This window comes from Hyalella azteca, unplaced genomic scaffold (genome assembly GCF_000764305.2).
Source record: "Hyalella azteca isolate HAZT.00-mixed unplaced genomic scaffold, Hazt_2.0.2 contig9175, whole genome shotgun sequence".
In the NCBI taxonomy this organism is placed as follows: Eukaryota; Metazoa; Arthropoda; class Malacostraca; order Amphipoda; family Hyalellidae; genus Hyalella; species Hyalella azteca.
In genome coordinates, this window is record NW_025939252.1 from 95404 (window position 1) to 113560 (window position 18157).

General features: G+C 37.7%; 3 protein-coding genes across 4 annotated transcripts; 1 reads left to right on the top strand and 2 right to left on the bottom strand.

Annotated features, from left to right (window-relative positions):
• Positions 1-78: 78 nt before the first annotated feature.
• Positions 79-8919, top strand: LOC108682495 (pyruvate dehydrogenase protein X component). 2 transcript variants are annotated; one of them, XM_018171662.2, is made up of 9 exons: positions 79-332; positions 2711-2892; positions 3109-3302; positions 3567-3715; positions 3897-4033; positions 4247-4405; positions 4720-4922; positions 5266-5366; positions 6522-8919. In XM_018171662.2, the coding sequence occupies exons 1-9, from the start codon at positions 224-226 to the stop codon at positions 6695-6697; spliced, it is 1410 nt and encodes a 469-aa protein (XP_018027151.1). In that variant the 5' UTR covers positions 79-223; the 3' UTR covers positions 6698-8919. The 2 variants fall into 2 exon arrangements, with proteins under 2 accessions (XP_018027151.1, XP_018027150.1); XM_018171661.2 differs by having other exon boundaries at positions 80-332; positions 3894-4033.
• A 133-nt stretch (positions 8920-9052) lies between these two features.
• Positions 9053-17955, bottom strand: LOC108682496 (39S ribosomal protein L16, mitochondrial). The gene is made up of 5 exons (XM_018171663.2): positions 17672-17955; positions 12761-12823; positions 11818-11975; positions 10572-10814; positions 9053-9522 (listed from the first exon to the last, which is right to left on the bottom strand). The coding sequence occupies exons 1-5, from the start codon at positions 17745-17747 to the stop codon at positions 9307-9309; spliced, it is 756 nt and encodes a 251-aa protein (XP_018027152.1). The 5' UTR covers positions 17748-17955; the 3' UTR covers positions 9053-9306.
• LOC125178369 (methylmalonic aciduria type A protein, mitochondrial-like) lies at positions 15899-17254 on the bottom strand. Its single transcript, XM_047881939.1, has one exon. The coding sequence runs from the start codon at positions 17128-17130 to the stop codon at positions 16237-16239; it is 894 nt and encodes a 297-aa protein (XP_047737895.1). The 5' UTR covers positions 17131-17254; the 3' UTR covers positions 15899-16236.
• Positions 17956-18157: the final 202 nt, after the last annotated feature.

Below are 18157 nucleotides of genomic sequence, written 5' to 3' on the forward strand. Positions count from 1 at the left end.
TGCGAGACCGCAACAAGCTGTGAATGTTTTGCGATGTAAAGAATCGGCGAAAGTCCTACTAAATGCTGAAACCGCTATTATTATGTAGATGCAAAAATTTATATTTATTCCGCAAGTACAGAAAACTGTCATCAGCCGGATGGTTTGTGAGTTCTGTAAAAACTAACCATATGATCACAAATTTTTCTCTCTTCTTGGCGCTTTTTATTTATTTTGCCTGACAATGCAGGCAATGAAAGTATTTATTCGGCTTTCCAATCTATCATCAAGGCGAAGTCAATTTCATAGTAGAATATTGGGTCACTACTTGCATCAATCATGCTGTGTGCACGGTGAGTTTGAAAAACAAAATAAATAATCAACCCCTTTGAGTTTGAAAACTCTCTTCTAAGTACTATAACCGTCAATGAAATATACTAGGTACTGTCTACTGATAATGATATAGGTTGTCACTAAGAACTCAGAAGGTACTGCACTTACCTTGCTGCTTGTTGCTATACTAGTACTAGTCTGGAAAAGTCCTATTTTTGTCTGAAATATCGCGGCTCTAATATCATATAATTTCAGTAGGTATGAAATCTCGCGGCTCGAATGTCATAAATTTTTCTTTGATTAAAAAATCGCGGTTTGCACTTTGCAAACATGTCATTTCATAAAATTTTCAACTTCCGCAATCACTCGTAGAAATGGAATCACGGCTGGCAAATCCATAAAACCACGGCTCGAAAAATTCAGTCGCGGCTCGCCAAGTAGATATATTCCATACTAGTACTACTACTAGTAGCTATAAACTATAGTACTGGTCAGACTCAGACCTACAATTTTTAGGTTTGGTCTTTGGATTCAAATCATTCAATGGATTGCAACTACCTTTAGCTATTTAACAACTTACAAATTTTTTATTTGAATAATCATAATGTGTCACAGTTTTAGCTACTAATTTTAAGTAGGTAGCTGATCATTTATTTTGGAGGCTGGCAACAATATACTACAAGTATTATGACAAGGTTAGTAGCATTAATGATAATTACTAGGAATATTGTACAGTTTTTTTTTACAAAATATGTTAAAAACTTTAATATAATGTGTGATTAAAATTTTAATTTCAGTTATAAAATTATTCATTAATCCGCTGAGGCTGTGGCCTGTTGTGGGTGATACAAATTATAGTTGAACATGGCTATCTATCCTATCCTATCCACTGTGCAGAGAGTGAACGAAGATTTAAAGACCAATGGCGACGCATTATCGGCAAAATTTTTGCCTTCAGAAGATCTTGCCGACACATTTAGATTGAAATTCTTGCATTTAATATATTTCTCAGTCTTCAAGTTCGTCATTACTCAGCGTAAATGGCTTTTCATTAAAAATTACCCGGCGACGCATCTTTAAAATGGCCGGCAACGCTTTGGGCTTAAAAATCCATATATTGGCGATGCTGCATCCACCCTCTGCATAGTGGTATCCTATAATATTGGAATTGCCTGCAAGAATTTGCTTTTTTTTTTATTTGCTCTGAAGAAATATGGCAAAGGCTGTAACTTGTAAGAAAAAATAGAATTGACCTTTCTAATTAAAAAAAAAGTTGGATTTGGCTGCAAGATTTTAAATTTATAAAAAATATATTACGTTGAACTTGAAGCTACAAGATTTAAGTAATAAGTAGAAATTTTTAAATCTTGAAGTCTATTTTCATTAATTTATTAATTTGAATGAAATAAATAGAATTTAATATTTAGATCACTTGATTGCTTACATTGCAAGTTTATCAGAAATTTGAAAGCAAAGAAAACTATTGAAAAAATTTCCATATCTAATGAAGAAAAACATTTTAAAGTCCAGCTGAATCATCAGACATCAGTTTTGTATTGTAATTTTTCTACTTGTTTGTAAAATTTTGTGGCTTTAAAGTGACAAATTTTCAATACATTTGAAATTTTGTAGCCCGATTGTGATTGTGCACTTTCATTAACAATTAGATAGAGGGGCAATTCATTGAGCGGAAATCTTTCTTTTCCAAAATTGGTGAAAACGCTCAAATCGCAGCCCCTAAGGTAGATGTTTTCCATGCTAGCATCAGTTCAAAAACCTAGAACAAAAGTACAAACAATTAGCAAAATAATATCAATATTGAAAGTATTAAAACATAGATTATCAAATTAACACCAATAAACAAAGTAAAAATGAGTAGACAAACCTATCTATTTACAATTTTGATAGCATATGAACAGTAGGTGGCATTTAAACTAGGCTTTTGTTTAAAAATCTTCAGGGAGGCTAATGGAACTAAAAAAACCCTAATACAATATACAATAATATAAATACTTTTTTATTCAGAATGAGGCTGATCAGAATATATTGGCTGCCTTTAATAGAAGTGATCAATTTCACCAACAAACTGAATAATACAGGTCTGGCGCCTTTGTAATTATAATGATTAAATAAAACCTTACGTTCTGATGGTCTGACCAGCATTATATGTTTTTTTTTATTGGTTAAAAGTTAGGTAAAGTATTTGGTAGGTAGTGACTTTGTGTGTCTTTGTTAATAAATAAACCACATGCAAACACTTCCATCTTGGATTGATTTGATACATTAATTAATTTGAAATGAATATCCTGTGTTTCCTATTTTAGTAACTGGAACTTAGGTCTTTGTCTTTATTTTTTTTCAGCTTATTCATGCTTCATTTATGTTTTTTTTATTGCAGGAGAAGGCATCCCATTGAAAATGCCCTCACTGTCACCAACAATGGTTGAAGGCAAGATTGTCAAGTGGTTCAAGAAAGAAGGAGATCCTATTGAACCTGGAGATGTACTTTGTGATATTGAAACTGACAAGGCGGTTGTTTCTTTTGAAACTGATGAAGAGGGAACACTAGCAAAAATATTGGTAAGCAAGCATTGTATACCATGTGTCTAAGTATTCTTGTGTGGACTGTATTTCTTTAATGTCAAAAATATTTATTATTCTTCCAGTTTCAATGTATTAATATGGTTTAAAAATTTATATTAAACATGATTTGAAAGCTACTATTTGATGACTTGTATATGAATTTTTGTTATAGCAGCTATATTGTTCATACAATTTGTTCCTCAATTTTCACAGGTGGATCAGACAAATGACTTGGTCAAGATAGGCACTCTAATAGCTGTGCTAGCTCCTGAGGGTGAAGATTGGAAGACAATTGAAATTCCTGTTGATGCCACTTGCTCCCCGCCTTCTGCACCATCTGTTAATGTGGATGGCATTGCTATTGCCGTCACTCAACCTTCTTCAGGCATTGCTACATCTGATATCAGGTCATTCATGCTATGTGATGTAAGCCTGTTAGCATGCCTCATCATACTTGACAGCTCAATTTTATGTTTCACAACAAAAAATTATCTTTACCCATATATGAGCTTGCCAATTCATCCCCAAAATTAAAATCATCACTAGCTTCATATAGAAAGTATCAAAATCTTGCTCTCTGCTCTACAAAATGTACCAAAAATTAATCTCCTTATAAAAACATGTTAAATTTTGCCTACAAGTATGTTGCTATTTAATTTTTTTTTCTGCAGGAAGTTTGGGCCTTCTGTACGTCTTTTACTTCAAGAGTATGGGCTATCAGCTGATCAGATTGTAAAGTCAGGACCTCGTGACGTTCTACTCAAAGGAGACGTTCTCAATTACATCCAGTCTACTGGTGTGAAGAAAGTCAAGAAAACTGGTTGGTGTTACGGCATATGCTTTTTATATCCTTCCATTCAATTTCAACATAACCCAAAGTTTATTTCCGTAATGATATATTTGTATTCAAGCATTAATTGTCATTAATCAAGAACTAAGCAAGCACAATTATACATCCGGGCTAAAAATTTTGTAAAACTTCATTTCTCTTCTTGCAGCAGAATCACCTGTTAAATCCACTCCAGCTGCAGCTGCCAAAGCTGCTGAGCCTGAAGCTATTCCGTCTACAGCTACCTACTCTGATGTTGATGTCAGCAATATGAGACGTGCTATTGCTAAGCGGCTCCTCCAGTCTAAAGTTAGTGGTTTTATTTTATCCAATGTAATGGCTAACCATCAGTGTCATGAGCGCTTGATTTTTATTCATGAAAATACAAATGCAAAAAAGACTTCAAATTCCCATTATGTGAAACCTCGACTCAATTTAATGTAATTAAAAAAGCCAGGAATGTTACATTTTTACATTTGTTTAGTAAAGTGGTTAAAGTATAAAAGGGTAATTTTTCAACAGAGCGGTACGGCTCACTCATACGCGACGATGGACTGCTGCATTGATGCGCTGCTCGCCCTGCGCAGAAAGTTGAAGAAGGATGGCATTGCTGTGAGCCTCAATGACTTTGTGGTGAAGGCCGTTGCCATGTCACTACTTGATCACCCTGCACTGAATAAGGTCTGGCGCGGCGCCAATGTTGTCACTAATATCTAGCCTAAGTTTTATCAATATTATTGAAGCCTATTCCATTTTGATAAATAATGAATTTCATTGTAAATTATTTCAAATGAAAAAAATTTCAATCTATAATGATTTATTCGTTGTTAACAAGGTCTGGCGCGGCACCGAAGTTGTCACTAATTTATCAATACTACCTAAAATTTATCAATACTATTGAAGCCTATTCCATTATGAAAAATAATGAATTTCGTAGTATATTATTTCAAATGACAAAAATTTCAATATATAACAGCATATTCGTTGTCAACAAGGTCTGGCGCGGCGCGGAGGCGGTTGTGTCGCCTTCAGTTGATGTGAGCGTAGCCGTCGCCACTCCGTCCGGCCTCATCACTCCCATCGTTCGGGACGCGGATCGTCTTGGCGTCAAGGAAATCTCAAACACGATCAGGGAGTTGGCAGGCAGAGCCAAGATCAACAAACTCAAACCTGAGGAGTTCGAGGGCGGGTCTTTCTCGTACGCATTTCTTGGATTTTTTCTTTTTTTTTTGCGATGCATTTCGACTATAAATTTCTAATTCAAACTTTAATGCAGTTCAGATTTTTTCATCTGAAAAAGTTAGTTATTTTATCACTATTGAATAGTAGCTTACGTTATAATGATTCACTGATTAACTTTGAATCAGTTTAATTACAATTTTTTTATGGTGAATATTCTACTTCGGTGATCATTACCCTTTTACTTCATATTTATTTCAGATAAATGTTTAATTGCCTCATATTTATTCATTATGAGTAACTTGTATTCATGGAAAATATTCTAAATTTCCCATGTATTGTAATCTTTTATTTTTGTGCAGAATTTCAAACCTGGGAATGTTCGGCATCCGCGAGTTTACTGCGGTGATCAACCCTCCACAGTGTGGCATCTTGGCCGTGGGGAGCGGCGCTCCTGTACTTAGTAAGCTTCTGCCATGTATTAATTAATTATCAAGCTTATGTTTTCTTGCATAACACTTATTCTAAACTGGCTGCCACTCACTGCACTTTTCTGGCTTAATTTTTATTCTATCATCCTCTAGATTCCTGTCTGAAGCGCTAGTAAACCTTATACTACTACCACCCTATCATCCTCTAATTAACTGGGCATGTTTTCAATTGTATTATACTAATGTCGCTAAATAGTTAGAATATCTAAACTGGTCTTGGTATATTCGAAAGCTGTTACTAACAAGCATCTGAAATATTAGCAAGCTTCATTTGGTGTCGATGGCTTTTAGCGGCAGATTGTTTTAGAACAAAAATAAAAGCTTGTTGTATAGGATACCTTGGGCTTTTCCAAGTTATTTTTCACTGCTTGTATTGATACCTGAAATGATGATGGTTGATCACCACAGCGTGCAAATAAATGAAATAATATAGTATTTAAATAAACTCAAGTAAATGCAATGAAAATTGAACAATTTGTACATATATAGGCAACTAGTCAAAATTTGAAAAAAAAACTATTACAAAGCATTCCAGATTTACAAAATTTTAAACTATCATTCTGTGGCGAGGAGAGAAATAAAAAGTAAACCCTTTATCTGTTATCAAAACTTGATTTCAAGTTAAATCTGATTGGTTCGGTAAAGATGCTACTCACGTATAGAAAATTAATTTAAATTTGCTCTAACGTTGAAGTAACATCCCAAGGCCGTGGTCAATCAACTGTGATAAGTGTATGACTTATGGAACGCACTACCACGTATAGTTGTTCACTGTAAAATAACTTGAATGCGATTTACACTTTTGCCACACGCCACCCTCCTGATCAGTGACGGCATTCTGGCGTCCAGCATCAAATTACTTAATTAACAGCATTTCAATTACTTAATTAGCTAATTATTAGCGTATGAAGTTTTTGAACAAACACGAACTTCCCCTCTACTCAATTTAACACGTCACTATACAGTATACGCATCTGACATCTTCAAATTTATCAACATAGATGGATTTTGGTAACGTCACTCCCTCTCTCAATATCACCTAGAATATTGACAAATTGTCCCTAAGGTGCAATTTATTTCCAAGTTGGAAACCATTTCCCTGAAGTGATCTAGCAATTCCTGTGCAGATGGAGACGGCGTATTTGAGACGCGCATGCGCGCCACGCTATCGTACGACCGGCTGGTCGTGGACGACGCCGAAGCGACCGAGTTTCTCGCCACGCTCGCTAAATTTCTCGAGGATCCCACACAGATGCTGCTAGGCGTACGGGAGGCTCGCACTCGCTCTGTACACCTGCCGTAACTACAACGCTTTCAAGATCCACCCAGGTAACAGGGGCTTTGGTCTCCCACAACGCCCACACACTATCACACAGAATTTTCAGTGCTTGAGTTTCTTTCAGGAAATCACGGCCGTGCTGTACAGGTTAATTATGATAATAAGCGAATGGAAAAGGTGTCCAAATTGTTTCTAAGCATAGATTAAAATTTCACAATTTTTTCCCTTGATTGTCTGATCCAATATGCAAATTATTAGCGAAGCGCTCTGAATGAGTCTTCTAGTGACGAGTAATTTCTGATGAGTCTTCTAGAGACGAGTAATTTCTAAATCCCTTATGATTTTAGTTGTAACGGGATTTAGAACCTGCTTGAATTTTATTGTTATTTGTCATATTAATATGAAATTTTAAATCTATTGCAAATTTCCATTTCGATTGAAGCGTGAACATCCAAAAAATATTTTTTCATAGGAATCCAGCACCAGTTTAGTGAGAAATTAGCCGAGTTAAAGTTAAGCTTCTGCTGTTTTAGTCTTCAATGAGTTTGATGAGTTGCGTCATTTGCCAGAACAAATAATGGTCCTGCAAACAATTAAATGGTCATGATATTGATAAAATACAAACTTCCATCATTGAAATCATTATTGGTTTTCTGAAAATACAGACTTCCATCATTGAAATCATTATTTGTTTTCTGAATTCGACAGCCGCAAGACAAGAAAATTCTTGTTAATGCCTATTGCAACTGAATAACTATGAAAATTAAGGAAGATATTTTATTTTATATTTTTAGCTAGGTGCAATTATAATATATTATTTGTAAAGATTCGAAGTAACCAGTATAAGTACGGTCGCCGATTTGTTCATGTTTTCACAATCCAGCTCATTTTTCTATCCTTGATAAAATTATGGTCGCGCGTTTTATGTTCCTCCGAGGCCTGATCATTTAATGTGCGTAAAATCCTTGCACTGCCAAATCCTACAGTCCATCGATAGTTTAACGAAAACATATCAGAATTACTTACTCGATCGCTACTGCCGCGGTTTGTTTTTCCAAGCATCCCGCATACCATGTTCAGGAAGGCATGTAGAGTAATTACATTGTATCGTTCTAAAGAATTTTTCTTGAGTAATAAACTACGCCTTTGTGTGCCGTGATACGTGATATGCGGTGCTAGTATGGAGTCTTGCTACTTGCTAGGGATACTTACAGCGTAGAGGATGACAAGGACACGACGGTGAACTTTTATTTTTATCTACCATTTGTGAAGCTGTAACTGTTCTGAAGAAATTTTAGCAAATTATCGTTGTGCCATACACCGGAAAGAATTATTAACAAGAACTATGTCAAAATATTGTGAATTCATAGTTGAGGTACAGATAATTAAACTAGTCATCGAAATGCAATCTCTGTTGTTGGCTGACGCCGTCCAGCGAACAGCAGAATGCACACAAACTTCCATCACTGAAATTATGTGAGATTATTTGTTTACTTACAAGCATGTATAATTACATTAATGCTATGCACTGTTTATTTATCAGCGAGCAGCTCTAAGGATGTTTTTACTTTTTGCTGTTGTTATTGTTTCAAAATGCACCCATAGGGGAGTGGGTGAACATTGTTTTTATGGACAAGCATAACTTTCATGAATTAAAACCTTCATCATGTCAACCTTACCATCCATTATATTTCGGTCTGTTGTGCTAATTCAAGAATTTGCGTCAATTGAGTACTTGCAAAAATTACCTACGGGCCTTGTGTCTTGCAATGTTATTTTTCCATAAATCAATATAAGTGAAGCAATTTATTACACGCTTTCTTATTATAGATCTTCAATGATATTTAAGCGCCTAGTATCTTTTCGCTATCTATCGAATTTCAACATCTGCAAGATTCGTTGTTGTGCGCAAAACGGATGAGAATTGTAAGAAACCTGCGTCGTTGAAATGTTAATAACATATTTTGTTATCACAAGGAAGATGTAATAGAAAATCAAACATGGCAATTAGATCGCGGAAGAAAGGCTCACAATGTTGCATTTTGTGTAAGGAATATCAACGCATTATAGTGTATGTTTTCTAATCCATGCCTTCGACCACAATTCCCTCCATAATAATGATTGATGAGGAATTAATTTATGAAATGAATGCGGTTATGAATATACCGTGTGCGCTTCTGTTACTTTGTTGAGTGCTCACTTCTGCATGCATGGAAACCTGTGTAATATACAATGACTTACCTTTGCTCCGAAAGTTTAACTCTCCTCAACCATTATATAGCATTAAACCGTTATTTACGGTTCAATACTGAGTTCTACGAAGCATGTACGCATTGTTCAAACTGACAACGGTTATTCTTGCGGGTCAGAAACAAGGTATAGAAGAAAATGGAAACATTTTTAATAATTACATTATTAAAAAGGCTGAGACATTAGGTCTCAGCCCTAATGTACAACATGCAAAATGGCTTAGTTTAGAAACTGAAATTATATTCACCATCCATATGTCAAAATATTTGCAACTTCTACTCATTTTGAAGAGCTCTCATTGATTTCACCTGCATGAGCAACACTTGACCAGTCTTGTTTCACTAGAATTCCATAATGTGAAAGATATTTATTACGAAATAAATCTACGGAAGTTTGCCGTAGTATATCCTGTCGGCGGCGGTAAGCCAATGGTCGCAGCCCAGGATGTTGTTCTGGACAAAATACTTGAAGGTAAGCGGGTTAATGTTAGCCGCCTCGAGCTCCCGTCTCCGCTCTCTCTTGTAAGCCATCTCCTCAGCTGACGTGGCGTCTGCCAAGCACGGCAAGTTTTGGGCCACCACGCGCAGGATCGGCTCAGCCTGCCACACATTGGGTAATTTATTAAACTGATAGCTTGCATGACGCACAGGCGACAGCTTACGCGTCGGAAGCCCGAGTTAGATTAGACTGCCGGCATTGGAGGACAATTTGAGCGCGGCCGTTCATGCACAGTGGAGGTCATCAGGGAACGTACTACTAGAACTCGCTCAAGTACATGTAGCAGCACATTACTCGTATGTAATTAGTGGCCTTGGCTAGAAAGGCAATTAGTAATTGGCTGACGGAGTCACAAACTCGTACTGATTGTTGACAGTACGGCCTCAGATATTTTGTATGATGCACACGCTTGAAACTTAGACAGCGGAAACCCGCGCTCCATTCCCGGCATCGGATAACAAATTGAAGATAAGGCATCAGCGTAGCCCTGGTCGTTCAGAACTCATCATCAGCTGTACTATCAAAGATAGTTACGAGTTCAATCACTGACGGCCAATCAAGCTAAACCCACCAAGTATAGACGAGGAATCTGCAGCTATCTATACATAGGCCGCCACGTATGGACTTAAGCGAGTTTTGATAGTAAGTCCCCTAGTCATTAGCATGAATCAATTTGAGTGCACCCACCCATGGCAGAATGAACTGATATGTAAAGTCACAAAATAAGTCAGAATAAAACCTGGATCCTTGCATCGTGTTCAGTGTTGCTGTCCTGCCATTGTTCTAAGGAGGAACGATGAGCTCCTCGAAAAGCAGCAAACTGAGTCAATTAACTCACCAATAAAGGTAGTATCGGAAATAATACTTCATTTAGTAAGCATTATTTCACCAGGACGGCGAAGTGAAAAAACACTATTGTACAAGAGTGACGGAAATAATACTGTAGTGAATGAGCGTCATTTCACCACAACGGATTGAAGGAACAATCTTGTATTGTACAAGCATCATTTCACCACGATGGGTTAAGGGAATAAAACTTTCTCGAATAAGCGTTATTTTACGCCGATTATAATTTTTGAATAATTTCATTGAACAAATTAATATATTATTAATAATATTGAATTGAACAAGTACGTATAATGACTCTCACCTCCGCGAATGATATTTTGCCACCAAGCTCGATGACGACGCGGTCCTGTTTGATGGGCACGACGTAGCGGTCGATGGAGGGTTTGCCGCCCCCCATGCGCTTGCCAATACCTTTCTTGGTGCGCGGCAACCACGGCGCGTCAATACGCCACACCGCGAACATCTTGCGTGGGTCCATCTTCTTGTTGACGGTGTGGCGGATCATCTCTATGTGGCCCCACTCTAGGAACGCCCCGCCACGCGCCTGCAACGATCACTTCAACGTCAGGTCATTTGTATTATTCAAATATAAGTACAAGACAATCAGCTCATTCGTATTCTTCAAATATAATTACAAGACAATCAGCTCATTCGTATTCTTCAAATATAATTACAAGACAATCAGCTCATTCGTATTCTTCAAATATAATTACAACACAATCAGCTCATTCGTTTCCTACAACAATAATTACAACACAATTGGCTGACGTAATTCAACATTTTATCGGGCATCAGGAATTCAACGTACGTTGACACATTTTTGGTCATAACATTACCGCGTGTGAGAAATTACAGCTTTTTTAAAGTAAACAGTTTGATGTCTATTAGGAAGAGAACTGGAGACTGCAAAATAAAGCGCGCTTTTTAACAGGGCATCACAACGCTACGTCCTTTGATCTTTAATACACACCAACTTTGGTCCACATTTGGTGCAATTACATTCTAATTGGAAGAAATAAAATAAGTTCGTTTAACACTTATTCACAAGTCTGTGCCACACCCTACATATAATAAACTGACGGATTTAGTGCCTCTTACATCACTCAAATAAATACGACACCGCATATGTCAGTCCCAAAAATTATAAAAAATAAAAAAATTATCTCTGAACAACAACACCCATCAAAACTAAACCTAGTCATTTACTTCGTTCTGTTCAGTTGGTGATTAAAAAAAAATTTTGTTCAACAATAAGCAAGCCAATGAAGCTCTAGCTGGATTCATACTTAAATTTATGCCTTTTTTGGGTTTATTTTTGGATTCTGCACAGGAGATCGAAGTTGCAAGTTAGAATCCCAGTTGCTCATTACGCGAGAGACGACGCAAGCTCTTACCACGACGCCGTATTGGTTGTGCAGGAACTCTGGAGCTTCTCAAGTCCTTAACACGACGCCGTATTGGTTGTGCAGGAACTCTGGAGCTTCTCAAGCCCTTACCACGACGCCGTATTGGTTGTGCAGGAACTCTGGAGCTTCTCAAGCCCTTACCACGACGCCGTATTGGTTGTGCAGGAACTCTGTCTGGAGCTTCTCAAGCCCTCGAATGAGATCGTTTCGGCGCGGATACTTTGGTGCCTTCGTGTTGAACTGCGGCGTCTTGGGGAGAAAGCGCAACTTCCGCTGTTCCAACTCCGGCAAAACGATATCTGACGATATTAATTATAGTTACTTTTAATTATCGTGTATTCTTCATAGAAAATTTATGACTTGGAGTAATTGATGCATGCTGCTCAGAAACACGACCTTATGGAATGTAATTATAACCAAATGGACATACAATATATACATGGCACAGGACCGAACCAAACCTTGAATAATATTTAAGAAATGTTTTTCTCTCATAATATTTCCAAGAGCAACAGTTGCTCAACTTGATAGTGAAGCATCCAATGTACATGGAAGCCTCACGCCAAAGTAGTACGATGAATGATTAATGGCAATCATTAAAGTAGTAGCACAATGAAAAGATTGATGTAATCATTAAAGTAGCAGTACGATGAAAGATTAATGGCAATCATTAAAGAAGTAGTACGATGAAAGATTAATGGCAATCATTACAGAAGTAGTACGATGAAAGATTAATGGCAATCATTAGAGTAGCAGTACGATGAAAGATTAATGAAAATCATTAAAGTAGTAGTACGATGAATGATTAATGTGGCAATCATTAAAGTAGTAGCACAATGAAAAGATTGATGGTAATCATTAAAGTAGTAATACAGTGAAAGATTAATGGCAATCATTAAAGTAGAAGTATGACGAAAGAATAATGGCAATCATTAAAGTAGTAGTACGATGCAATATTAATGGCAATCATTAGAATAGCACTACGATGAAGGATTAATGGCAATTATTAAAGTAGTAGTATGATGAAAGATTAATGACTCATTAAATTAGCAGCACGCTGCGGACGTGAACAGGCGAAACTTACGATCATACGACGGAGGGCGAGGGAAGTTTTGGTAGCTCGCAGAGAAGATGACCGGGATATTTGCTGCGAATGGACATAACATTAGCAAAATCAAATGATAAACGCATTTATTTATTTCATGAAACAATTCGTAGCGTAACATACGTTTCTCACAGTCCAGTCCCGGTATTGTAGGTATATCTGCATGCCTATATCTATTCCTGTTAATCAGTAAAATGATACCGTACACTGTTACCTGTTAGCAGCAAGTTCAACACTTAGTTTCAGAAAATGAAACGGCAAAGCAACCCCGCCAATGTGTAATCACAAATCGGGAATCATGTCATCATAATTTCTCGAGACAATAATCAACATTTCAGTTGTATGTTTATATCAGGGCATTAGAAATGAGCAGCGTCATCTAATCAAAGCGATATGAATTCCAATTGTTTGGTCTGTAGCCACCAAGAGAGCGCGATGAGTGATGCATTTCTCGACAGATCAAAGCTCGAGTTCATGTGCAACAATTTAGGGTTAGTTAGATAACAAAGATTTTTTCATTATATTATGATTACTATATAATTATCGCTGCATAGTAATACAATCAGCTCAAACAAGAAGATCTAAGAGACTAAAAATGCTCGCTCTCAAAATCGATGAATGTACCTATCAAATAATTTCATCTTAATATTTGATACATGTTTCCTCAACTAAGAAAATGTGAGACAATAAAACTGGTCTATTTTTTTACATTCTTTTCAGCCTTGAAAATGAAAAACAGGCAAATAAAGATTCGAGACGCTCCTTTAAGGGCCTTAGCTCGTAGCTGCAACATCGATATTGACATTTTCTAGAGAACTACAAAAAAAAAAACACACTTATTACAATATTTTACACCACCTCAGCTCTACGAGTCTTACAACAGTGGCTTTCAAACTGGGGGTTAACTGCCTTCCAGATTTAACTTATTAATAGTTATTTTAAGTGACAGGAAGGAAATATGTTCAATATTCTAATTTAGTCACGGATAACATGTCTTATGATTTATGCGAAATGGGTAACGTGCGTGTTTTGGCGTGGGAACTTGGGTAACATGGGAACAAATTTCGTTAGCCCCAATCTTGAATATTGAGTAGCCGCACTTGGTAAAGGACAACACGCCACACATTGAAAGAACTTTTACTGCCCTTGGCATGACCCAAGAGGCAAATGACCTTGAAATGACCTACCAAGCAGACCATCAATAAAGCCAGAGATAAACTACTTCCAAGAATATGACCGTTATTGCTACTCTCAAAATACACATTTGGTCTCAAGTCTCTTGCAGGTAAATATAATCTGCAATCATCAGTCGAAAACATAAAATCAATAAAAATATTCACCATAAAACGTGCACAAAAATAAATGCAAGAAACCCTTCAAATTAAGGAAAGGCCAAATAAACCGATACTTTTATTAACGTTACTAATGCAATTACCGATTTCAGGTCATCAGGGCAGTGCGCATAGCCATGCATATTTACAAGTGAGTACTAGCAATCACAAGAATATATTTGCAAATAATCATACATTATTTTTGAGAATTTGATGGAATTTAATGAAATAAAAAAATTTTACTCAGCAAATTGAATGCCTACGTTTAGTCTGTTTAGACCAGTGGTTCCCAAAGTGGGCGATATCGCCCCCCCAGGGACGATGGAAAGATTTTGGGGGGCGGTAAAGAAGAAGAGGGCGATAAGGGGGCCGGCAGTCCGAAGCCAAAGTCAGAAGTTCGAACGTTTGTTTGACGATTTGTTCACAACACGTGCAGCACATGACGCCCAGCCACGGTTTTTTCACCCAGATCTGTTTTTAGCGCATTTTCTCATTTATGGAAAAAATGCACTATTGTGCTCGCCATGTCCGTCCGTCTGTCTGTCCGTCCGTCCACGACTTCACGTTTTCGTCGACGAGAAAATGCGCTCTCTGTCACTCACTGCTGTGAGTACTGAATTATATTTTTAACCTCTCCTGGGTTTAGGTCTCCGCCAACTTAACGGCCGGACTCGCGGCCGGTCTCACGGAGCATTTTCAAATTCAATGATCAAGGAATATCTCTCGAACTAATGAACGTAACTCGATGAAACTTGTAAAAAATTTTCGAATGTGCCCTCGTTCGCGAGTTTCATTCGTGATTTAAACAGCAATACGTGCTTAAATTCGCAGCAATCAAGAAATTTCTCCAAAGTACTGAACAGATTTGAACGAAATCTACTATTTTAGTACCAAACCTCAACAACAGTAATGTTTAGCTCGTTACAATTTTTTCGTTTGGCTTTCTTTTGCGAGTTGTACGGCTATAAGTAAACGGCTCTTGGTTAAACCAGCCGGTAGAAAAGTCGGTCGTTCCTCCTATATCTGTATAACTCACGAAAGAAAGCAAAATAAAAGAATTGTCACGAGTTAAACATCACTGGTGGGAGGCTAGGTAATTTATATACAAAGTTTCGTTGAAACCTGTTCAGTATTTTAGAAGAAATTTCTTCAACGCCGCGAATTTAAGCGACAAATTACCCGGCGATAAGGGCCGAATATAAGGAAGTGTGAAATCAAGAATGACGGTGAAATGAAAAAAATCTCGCAAAAAGGTAAAATCCAAAATTTTTTTGAATCTAAAAAGCACCATTTGGTAGTTAGGAATGTATATTCAAAATTTCTATCAAATCTGTTCGGTAGTTCGGAATAAATTCTTCGATCACTGCGAATTTCGGCCTGTATCGCAGTATAACTCACGAATGAAGGTGAAATTTAAAAAATTTTCACAAGCCAAACATCACCGTTAAGTTCTGATAAATACGTGTTCCAAGTTTTATTGAGGTGCGTTCATTAGTTTGGAAGATATTCCTTGATAATTGAATTTGGAGATTGGTCGTGAGACCGGCGACGAGTCCGGCCGTAAATTTGCCCGAGACGCCCTAGGTTTCTAGTGCTGAAACAGTTAAAACAGCTGAAAAACATATTGGTTCACTAAAAGGGGTTCTATCTGCGAAATACATGCCATCTGCGTTTAACCTTTATCTTTTAAAATTGCAGCGTACTAAATTTTATAGAAAGAGGAGCATGATTTTATATGTGTCTGTGGGGGGGGGGGGGGCTAGAAATTCACTAGGGAGCCAAAGGGGGCGTCAGCCTGAAAAAGTTTGGGAACCACTGGTTTAGACCTTCTACCCTGATGAAAATCGACAAGTAAGATGGCACTTATTTGGAAGAGAAAATTTACAATTTGAAGGGTCTGAAATTATTAGGAACTTGAAAAGCAAAATAAAAGTTGACCAAATCAGTGGGTAAATTATCATTGGATATTCTTTATTTAATTCGCACTCATCTTTATCTCAGCAGAATCGAATTGACATTGACCTGCTAAGTTTTTTTTTCTATGCAACAAAAACCATAAATGCGTTAAAACTAGTCCATTTTTTTGGGCAGTTAATAGTATGTATTTCAGAGCCTTCTTGAATCTCATTTTAAGAGTTGTTTGTACTTTAGTACAAGTTCATCACAAGCGTTTCCTGGAGTCACAATCCCAGCTGAAACTTTCTTCTCCATGTCCGCTAGAACGGCAGCCATGCCGCCGGTGTTCATGAATTCAGTCATGACGGCCTCCTGCAGGTGCGAGTGCAGCCACGTCCTCTGCTGCTCTCGTCTCCTCTGAAGCAGCTGCCCTGAGGTCAACATTAGTTTTCTGTAGCTGGTCATCGTCGCCCAGAGTTTCTCCAAGCCTTCACATGTGACCGATGATACTCGAAGAACGGGTACACGCCAGTCCCGCCACCGAGGACGCGCGTACTTCAAGCTCGACAGATAGTCGGCCTGTGTACGCATGGCAGCAGGTAACAAGTCACCATCCGACTTATTCACTATGACCATATCGCACATCTCGACTATACCTTTCTTGAGCCCTTGTAATTCGTCCCCACCAGCAGGAGCAATAATCAGCCCGAAGAGATCGACCATGTCAGCGACTGATATCTCACTTTGCCCAACCCCCACAGTCTCCACAATGACGACGTCGTAACCAGCCGCTTCACATAGAACTATTGCTTCGTTGGTGGAGCGAGTGACACCTCCTAAGTGTCCTCGGGCAGGAGAAGGTCTGATGTAGGCTGAGGGATCAACAGTAAGCTCCGGCATGCGGGTTTTGTCACCCAAAATCGAACCACCAGTAGTTGCTGACGATGGATCCACAGCCAGAACTGCCACTCTGTGACCACAACCTGTCAAGTGCTTGCCAAACTTTTCGATGAAAGTTGATTTACCGGCGCCAGGGGGTCCAGACAAACCTATACGCATCGACAAAGAATCAGGCCCTAGACAGGTAAGATTTTCGGCCGCGTCCTTCAAGAGCAAGTCCATGAGCTGGACAGCGACCTTCTTCTTGCAAGGATGGGTCGTCTCTATGAGGGTTATTGCTTGGGCTAACGAAGCCCTCTGTCTCTGCTTCAGGCCAGTCCTGAGCTCCTGAGCTTTCAGCCTGGCTGATCCTGTCCAACACACCACGCGTCAATGCCTTGCTTCCTTGTGTTGACAACGCTCTTTTATATAATCTTCTCAGTCAAATGTATAATGAACTAATGAATACAATATTAAAATATAACAGTTTACCGCTTTTTCAGATGAAAATGTTCAACAGAAATTACTTCTGTCCAAACAAAGTTTGAACACAGTTACAGTGCGTGCAGGAGAAGGGGCAACCCGTAAGCCATTAGCAAATTGAAACAGAAGAGAACTTTGAATATATTTGTAGGGAAACACAAGATAAAATGCATCAGAAGGTGAACATGGCTTTTTGCTGTCTATCTCAAACCAGTTTTAATCACAGAGCTGGAGTATTATTTTATGGAGAGGAAAAAATACCAATTGTATAACAATAATATCTTATTTTCTGAACACTTACCTTCAATAGCATTGCTGAGTAACCTGAAGTTCCCAATCAGATATCGAGAAGAATGATTCTTTAAATAGCAAGCCATTTTTAGTGAGCTGGGTGAAGTTGGAGAAGTTGATGTGGCAAAGTTTCACTATAAATATATAAGATCAAATATATGCACTCATATTGAATCTTGAACAGCTGAGGGGACAACTGATTTAATGTCTGGATGAAGATTACCAAGGCACAAAGAAAGTGTTAGTTCTTAAAGTTCCTACTAACTAGAAGCCAATAAAGTAGTCTTATACTTTTATGTCTAGAAGCAAAGGAGATTCTTCAATTAGAAAAATCTTGCATCTATGTACAAAAAAATATTGATAATATGTATATATACAAAGACTCTAAAACAAATGATGAAGGGCTTTCTTCATTGTATATTATGACTTGTTGCTAAAACTGGGATTAAGCCTGTTGCTAATCATTTCTCATTTAAGTAAGAAGTAACTAATTAGA

Excerpts from the sequence above, each read along its gene's own strand:
- LOC108682495 (XM_018171661.2), top strand. The coding sequence starts at position 224 with ATGCAGGCAATGAAAGTATTTATTCGGCTTTCCAATCTATCATCAAGG. Across the intron at positions 3,716-3,893 it reads GAAGAAAGTCAAGAAAACTG|CAGAATCACCTGTTAAATCC; the intron begins GTTGGTGTTACG and ends CTCTTCTTGCAG. Across the intron at positions 4,406-4,719 it reads ATCACCCTGCACTGAATAAG|GTCTGGCGCGGCGCGGAGGC; the intron begins GTCTGGCGCGGC and ends GTTGTCAACAAG.
- LOC125178369 (XM_047881939.1), bottom strand. The coding sequence starts at position 17,130 with ATGGACTTGCTCTTGAAGGACGCGGCCGAAAATCTTACCTGTCTAGGG.
- LOC108682496 (XM_018171663.2), bottom strand. The coding sequence starts at position 17,747 with ATGGCTTGCTATTTAAAGAATCATTCTTCTCGATATCTGATTGGGAAC. Across the intron at positions 11,976-12,760 it reads TCGCCCTCCGTCGTATGATC|ATATCGTTTTGCCGGAGTTG; the intron begins GTAAGTTTCGCC and ends TAATATCGTCAG. Across the intron at positions 10,815-11,817 it reads ACAACCAATACGGCGTCGTG|GCGCGTGGCGGGGCGTTCCT; the intron begins GTAAGGGCTTGA and ends TGATCGTTGCAG.